This window comes from Pollicipes pollicipes, unplaced genomic scaffold (genome assembly GCF_011947565.3).
Source record: "Pollicipes pollicipes isolate AB1234 unplaced genomic scaffold, Ppol_2.1 Scaffold_7255;HRSCAF=8741_pilon_pilon_pilon, whole genome shotgun sequence".
In the NCBI taxonomy this organism is placed as follows: domain Eukaryota; kingdom Metazoa; phylum Arthropoda; class Thecostraca; order Pollicipedomorpha; family Pollicipedidae; genus Pollicipes; species Pollicipes pollicipes.
Genome location: NW_023597050.1, coordinates 110,689 through 118,862, shown reverse-complemented (window position 1 = coordinate 118,862; position 8,174 = coordinate 110,689). Strand labels below are relative to the sequence as shown.

Sequence of the window (8,174 nt, the reverse complement as noted above, 5' to 3'; positions counted from 1 at the left end):
TGAAGAGCGTGCTGCAGAAGCTGCACTCGCTAGCGGCCGAGCTCGGCAGCGAGACGCCGGGGCGGCAGCAGGATCAGCAGGATCTGCTGCCGCGAATGGTGACCTTCTTCAAAGCGCTGCGCACGAACGGGAAGGCCGGCGGGCAGAACGTGCCGCTGGCGCTGCTGTACAAGGCCGGCTACAACGTGTTCGACATGATCGGCTTCGACCCGACCGACACCAACATCGACTCGCTGCTCAACCTCCACATCGTCTACCCCAAGCTGTAACCGGCGTGGGCGGAGCCGCCGGTGATGACTGGCCCTGCGCCGCCTCGGCCCGTCCGATCGATGAAAATGCGACGCCACGGCTTGCCAGTCCTCAGCGCAGAAATGCGTCTTACGAACGGCTTAATTGCGTGATGCATAACTGCTCTGCTGTAGCGAACTGAGTATACTGTGTTTAAAATTGAGCAAATACAGCGGCGCCCGACCTGTCGCTCGAGTTCGTTCCGTACCAAGGGCCGAGCAATCCCGCGAGCAGCCGCTGAGCGGTTTTCCCGTTTTATTTCCACATCCTGTGCCGAATCAGAGCAACCCAACCTACTTCACGCGGAATGGTTATCATATCACAACAAAAAACATCTCTGCCCGCGACCGCGAAATGCGAGTACACCCGCCATCCACATTATGCCCATGTTACATGACCACCGAAAGGCGCCGAATGCATGACGATACCACAGCACCTGCAACGCGATTTAGTGGGCGTTGGAAACCACGTGGGCGTGAAGTGCGCGCAACGCGTTCATCTGAGTCGAAATGACTTCGGGAATTACGTGACTGTGCGTTCGCAGCGTACACACAACAGCCAAAAGAGCACCTCTCCTCAAGCCAAATCAAATGCTTTAACCCAGTTCGCGACGAAGTTCAGATCGCTGGAACTTTTGAACAGGCGTCGCACAAAATTTCAGCTTCCCCGGCTGAGCCGGCCGGAAGACCCCACCAGACGCCCCCACCGGTGCACACAGGCTCGATCACATGGCGACACCCTCCGCATGGAGGGCGACACTCTCTCCCTCTCCAACAGCGGGTCTTTGTACTGGGCCTAGCTGCCGGTGACGGCCGCCACCAGTCTGTTGACCTGTTCAGCCACCAAGGCGGCGTACACGGGGCCCTCGGTGCGCACCAGCTCCCAGCCGGCGCAGCTGAGCTCCCAGGCGGAGCAGGTGGCGCTGCAGACCAGCCTCCAGGCGGCGGCCGCGTAGCCGGGCGCCTCGCGCTGCACGGCTGCCCAGGCGACGCCGACGCCGCGCTGCGCCGCGGCCGCCCACTCCAGCAGGGCGGGCCCGGCGTCCTGCCGCAGGCGCGCCGCCGCCTCCAGCGCCCCCGCCTTCACGGCAGTGCCCTGCGCGCAGGCGGCTTCCCAGTAGGGGCCGGCGGCGGCGAGCGCGGCGCCGCCGGCCGCCTCGGCCGCCTCCCAGCCGCTCCGCGCCGCGTACGCGCCCAGCGCCAGGGCCCGCTCGCCGGCCAGCCGGCCGTACTGGCCGGCCGCCCGCCACGCGCCGCCGGCCGCCGCCTTGGTGGTGCTCCACGAGTCGCCGCAGCTGTCGGTCAACAGCCGGTCGAGTCGCGCCGCCAGGCCGCCGCCCCACTCCCAGACGTCGAGCGCACGCGTCACCAGCACGTCGCCGGCGGCGGTGCCCAGCTCCGAGGCGCGCTTGAGCAGCAGCAGGCCGGCGTCGAGCGCGCGCCCGCCCTGTTGGCGCGTCAGCGTGCCCAGAGCCCCAAGGTTGCTGGCCAGGCCCGAGCGCGACATGTCGCCGCCCGAGTGCAGGTACATGGCGCCGCCGCCCAGCGCCAGCGCCGTCACCAGCAGCACCAGGTTCAGCTTGGCGAGCGCGGACCAGCCGGCCGCTGGAAGCGGAGGGCGGAGTCAGCGTGGCGCGGACACAGTCGACGCATCACGACGGTCATAATCACTTAAGTGTTTGGATGGATACATGACAATCCCTTGCCCGACCCGTGTGAACACGCATCTTAACAGAACCAAAGGTTTGACAACCTGGCAGGAATGAGTCGGTTTGAATATGAATAGTCCCAGGTCAACCGGATCGTACACCTCGGCATGCGAACAAAGGGTGAAACATAATGCAGTAATTTTCACACGGCTGTCCCGTTGACACTACAGCCCTGTGCGCCACAATTTTGGTAATCCTCAACGTAATGCAGGTTTGACGTATGTTAGAAAAAAATAAGATACGACGTAGTGTAAATAAAAAAAAAACATGGCTGAGTTGCCAGATGCGGTTCCAGGTCCGTAACAAACGAGGTCACGGCTCGGCAACACGATGAAAAACACGCATCTCCTCTTTAGGTTATTGGGGCATTGGGTGGCATCACAAATCTAGCCTTCTTTAACGTTTGATGCTGTATCCAAACCGCAGCGTCGTCATCTCGATTATTAACCTCTGCATCCTGCGTTACCAATCTCACCATTAAGGACGTGTTTCGATTTCATAGACGTGAAATGAAAACAACGAACATTTTCAAAAAAGAAATTACAAGACCGTCCACTGAGACCAAACAGTGCTAGATTGATTTGGGATTAACTCTTATTCAGAGGCATAGGAACATCCCAGAAAGTGTGTATGGAGGCGAGAGGAAGTGACAATCTTGAGGTCACCCCGCTCCACGCATCGTCATAGGGTTACAGATACACAGTCTCAAAAAGCGGAGGGATCATTGTTCCCTTGTGTCCCCCGATTCTTAAGCCTATAACACAATGGTACACAAGCCGGTCAGAAACTTACCACTCTCCACCTTGCTGGACTTGTAAGCTGACTTGACCGGTGATGCACTCTTCAGCTGCTCAGCATCTGGATGGATTGCCTGCAGCTCTTCTATCTTCTTCTGATCTCTCAACTCTTGCTTCCTTTTCTCCTTCTTAGCCTTCTTCTCCAATCTTAGCCTCTCCTTCTCCACCTCCTCGGCCGCCAGTTTTGCATCCATAAGCTCTGCATTCACCAACGGTAAAATGTACATCAGCAGCGTCTGCATGTGATAGGAGAATGTACTGAGATGTTTCAAACTTTAGGCATCGTGATGTATTTTCTGTATGCATTAGTACCCTCACAAACAACACTTACAAATACATCAGCCTAAAGACTTCTTGTCATTGCTTACTTAAACAATGCATCCTGGTAACAAATTACAGACAACTATGAGACAACTATCATGAAGTGCTGGTTCAACCATATTTTAGTGGAGTACAATGGGAGCGAAGCATCCAATTTCGGAATGTGCGACAAAAGTCAGTGGAAATTACCATTGCATTCGGCAAAGATGCATGTGTCTGAGATGTATGATCTCATTCTGACACCACAGCTGTGCATGCAACAAACATGCAGGAAATGAAACTACATATAATGCAACTGTCAAACCCTGATACCACGCTCATCTTATCATTGATGTCATAGGGATGTATGCAGCACAAAGGCCGTGCTAAGTTCTAAGCAGCTACTGTTGAAATGTACTGCACTGGATTCGATCTACACTCGCACACAGTGCTGTCTTAAATCAAAGACTGAATGAACTCTGCACATGGTAATTCCTAAGTTACGATTGATCCAACCCAGGTGCATCCCGACAAGTCTGTCAACAGACTTTCTGAGAGCAGCGGCACCGTAAGGCGCGCTCGTAATTAGGCGCTAAAAGGTTTACTTCAGTCCTTGCTCGACTGAGGATCAAAATACAGATAGCACATAAACTTTAAGTTTGAGCTCACAATTCGCCTGGGCACCCGTTATAGACTTTTTCTTTTGGTTTAATGGCTACTGGAGATTGACAGTCAGAGCGTTATCTTGGTACAAAGATGATACTGCATGTTGCAAAATTCTCTAGACGAGTTGTTTCATCTTTTTAGTACACAAACAAATTGCCGATCCCTTAAGCCCGTCGTCGACGTGCGAATGGCGCAGTACACGACACGTCCTCAAAGTGCATTGATCTACAATTTATGACATGAAATCGCACATTAGAGAAAATGCTGACGGCAATTTCATACCTGACCCCGCCTGCGCCTCCTGGAGAGGTAGGTTAATACAGGATCGTATCAAGTGACTATCGAACCGCCTCGTATACCTCTAACAGCTACTTTCAAAGTAGCTGTCTATCAGCTCCTGTGGCGATCCACGACTAAATTTCGCGACGATTTCAGGATCTGACGTGACGCACCTTTGATCTCGATTGACTTTAGCAAGTGGTACTCGCACAAATGACACGCCTTTTCGCCGCTTGGTATCTCGAGGCTTTGAACCCCTTGATGAGGAGAGCTGAAATGCTTCGTTCACGTGCTAAACTTCTTTAGCCGTAATTCAGTTGCGTGCATACCAAATGCATGCGTCATTGCAATTAGAAACAGGAACGTATGCATGTAATAAACATGAAAAGGCAATGATCGCCGGTGACTACTCGACCGTGTCGCCACACAGCTGAGAGTGAACGCGACCTCATCACCGAACACACGTATCACTAATGCTCATTTAACAGAACGGCACCCTTACGCTTACTTCTCGGCCATCAAACACGTTAAGTCATGCGGTATTCTGCTGGTGCAGAAACGGCAGTGGATCTGCTTGTGCACGCTATTTCCGCCGTCGTTACTACATACAAGCGCGCATGCCACCATACAATAGCATGTGGTCTATGATAAACATCAAGACGACACACCCTCAATACGAAGGAAAGACGAGTCGTAACAGACAGACAAATGGGTGTGTAACGCGCCGATGGCGCGGCGGTGCGCTGGTTACCTTTCTCGAGCTGTTGACGCCGCAGCCGTTCCTGTTCGTAGTGCTCTTTGACGCGTCCCATGAACTGGACGACGCGCCGTGCGCACTGCTCGCACTCCTTGGGGTTGAGACATTCGCCGGCGGCCTGCGCCAGCTGCGGGCTCAGCTGGTTGTTCTTCAGATCCAGCCATCGCAGCGAGGTCAGCTGGTGGAAGCTCGGCGGCAGGTGGGACAACTGTAATTATGCGCATCAGTTGAGGCTTCCGACATGAAGGTAATGCCAATGAACATAACTTGGGGTGAACAGCTGAGTCGATTGCTGAAGTCATGTTGCACCCATTTGATCAATGACCCAAGTGATTCGCACCCGTGCGCTGTGACACAGCCCAGTGGGGTGTTAGATGTCACGATTTCAGTCCAGGGAAGCATCGGGAACACACAATTTTGCCTGGAGACATCACAATTAGAACAAAACCTCCATGTAGTGGCAGTGGTACATCTGCTACAAACACCTGATGTAGGTATAGGCTATGTGGTACAAACATCTTATGGTCACCTGAAAACCAAAGTCATATTTCCTTGATAATGTACATGTCCTCAAAATCACAACAGCCAACACCAATGATCCACCAATACTTTTTTTTAACTTAAACCAACATTCAACACAACTAATAAAAATCCATCTATATCCACAATCCCCACAACAGACAGAGCGATTTTACTCACTGTACCTTATTGTTGTACAGATCCAGGTGTCTGAGGCGATGAAGTTCCCCAAAACTGGATGGCAGCTCTGTGATGAGGTTGCAGCTCAGATCCAGCTTCACCAGATGAGTCAATGACCCAAATGACTTCTGCAAACATGTCAAAAGTGTGAATAATACAGACTCACAGTAAAAAAAGCAGCAATGAATATTTTACCCAATAAAAATGCATCCCATGTCCTCAAAAATCAAGAACATAAGGCACTCTGGGATCAGTAGAATCAGGGTATTGCACAAATAAGGCCCCACGCTTATCTATGGACATGAGTTAACCTAACATGATATCACATTTCCTTGCTAACATGCATGTTAACAACAGCTGATATGCCCAGACACTAGCGGTCGAAAGGCAATATCGTATTTGAACGGAGATGACATTTTGGTTGTGAGCAAATCACAAAATCTAATGTTTTGACCATTTGATCCAGGAAATCTTCCATGGTGATGTGATATCAGAAGATATCAGGGGATATATTGTACAGTCTTGGTAATATTTATGCACCCAAGTGCCCTCGTTGTCACTGGGGCGTTACGACACGCTCGGTTGCTGGGGCTACATGGCATCGCCTGCCTCTCGCCGGGCGGGCACCGCGGGCGTCCGAACATGGTAATTCTGAGTTCTTGGACACACAGGTTGACCACTTCACTACCGGCACATCTATATGAATGCCTGCAGGACCACTTTTTTACACCAAATATGCTAAATTGGTGACTGCGCCAACCATCAACACCTTCAACAACAGAAACATCTGTGAGGGCGGTGATTTGCGACCATGGTAGTGAATCTACAAACTGACTGCCAGCTTCTGGCTGGTATGCAGTAGGCAACTGACAAATAATAGGTTACTTCTGAAAAATACTGAAATAAGTATCAACAATTCAGCCTTTCTTAGCAACATCATCCCAAAAATCACAAATGGTTACACACTAAGGGTAACTAACACTGCTTAAAGAGCCCTTCTTATATGGGGTCCAGCCTGGCCAATGTTAAGCCATAATGGGCCAAACAGGTCTTACTTACCACTCACCCTGATAGGGAAGGGGGTTGATGCAGCCCCCCTGAAGTTTTTTGACAACACCTCTCTAACATGTTATGCAACTACACTCAAATTCTCATGGGCTTATAGGAAATCCATTGAGCATGCCTTATCATAAAAACAAGTCCCTAACAGTTGTGGTTCAGTGAAGTGGCAGTTTTTGAGGAAACCTGCACAGTGATCTATGGCCAGCTGGCAGTAGCCGACCATGCTGAGGAATGTGTGTGATGGCCCATTGATGATGATGATTGAGGTTTTGGGGCGTGTCAACTTCTAAGGTCATTTTATGCCCAAGTATGATGGCCAATTAAGTAACATTAACAGAGTAATACATCACAACCACATGGCCAACATGCATAGAGTCAACATACAGGAGTCAAGATTACATTCCCACATTATATCCCTTGTTGCTGGGTTGTGGTGCATCTACCATAATTTCTGCCACTGGAGATAAGGAGACATGAAGATAGATGACATATGCTAGAATACCAACTATATTTGTGTTGAAGCCACATGAGAGCAAATACATAATTATTAATCTTTGATGCATGGTAGCATGCTTGATTTCCAAACAACCATGCTTACAGGCAATCCGGTGAGCTTGTTGTTGGACAAATCCAATTTTGTTGCCCTCTTCAGAAGTGCCTGTTGAAACACAAAATACATGGCTTGTTACTTTCTCACAGTTCAAGCAGAAGGATCATATTTGTTATTGCTTTTTATGTAATGAAGACACAAAAGACAGCACAGCTAGCATGGCTTTGCTTTGAGAAGCAAATGAATCAACAATGTCACAACCAAGCCTGGATACACATGAGTGTATGACACATAACACACATATATCTCAGCCTGAACAGCATTAAAATATTCATCAAACAAAGGCTGGATATTCAGAAGTCACTTCTTTAAAAACACTCACAATGTCCTTGACAGGAACGTCTCTGTCTGCATAATTGCTAATGCTTAAGTCCAGCTCATCATCATTCAGCTTGTCCTTCAGTGGATTCTTTATTTGCGCCATTATGCACGAAATGTATGCTGCCTTTAACGGTTATCTGCACGCAGCTACCGGAACCGGTTGCACAGGGAAGCAAGTATATTTTGTGAAAATAAGGACTTCGGTCGCCCGGCTTTTTTTTACTTGGGTACCTGTATTGCCGACGGTGGGGAGAGAGCTACGCTGGCTGCAGGGTTCCTGTACTGCCGTGATGGAGAAGTGCTGTTAGGTATCAGCCGACGTAGTGACGTCACTGAAAATGGGTTTCCATCGATCGGGGTTCTTTTGGGCCGACTGAAGGCTACAAGGCATTTGCTAGCGATATGATGTCACTGGTATTCGACTGGATATGTGACGTCACTGGTTGTGAGGCTTAAGGGATCTTTTGGGTGCAATGAATGCCGTAAAGCATCACCTGACGATATGTCGTCGCTGGCATTCAATGAAACATCAGGCGCAACAGGCCTTATTCCATCTTTACCTTTCGTACCTGTCTGCTGCAAGCATTTGCGCGCCGAATAAAAGCTTGACCGAATCACCTGAATGTGTGGCGTCACTAATCATCACTTGATACGAGTGCACTTAGGCCCCACGGCCGCGGTGTATCA

The 8,174-nt window shown here is 50.3% G+C and overlaps 1 protein-coding gene across 1 annotated transcript; it reads right to left on the bottom strand.

Moving 5' to 3' along the window:
* Window positions 1-1,083: 1,083 nt before the first annotated feature.
* On the bottom strand, window positions 1,084-7,691 carry LOC119111003 (leucine-rich repeat-containing protein 59). The gene is made up of 7 exons (XM_037234822.1): window positions 7,489-7,691; window positions 7,155-7,214; window positions 5,500-5,622; window positions 4,790-5,003; window positions 2,789-2,992; window positions 1,538-1,892; window positions 1,084-1,210 (listed from the first exon to the last, which is right to left on the bottom strand). The coding sequence occupies exons 1-7, from the start codon at window positions 7,588-7,590 to the stop codon at window positions 1,084-1,086; spliced, it is 1,185 nt and encodes a 394-aa protein (XP_037090717.1). The 5' UTR covers window positions 7,591-7,691.
* Window positions 7,692-8,174: the final 483 nt, after the last annotated feature.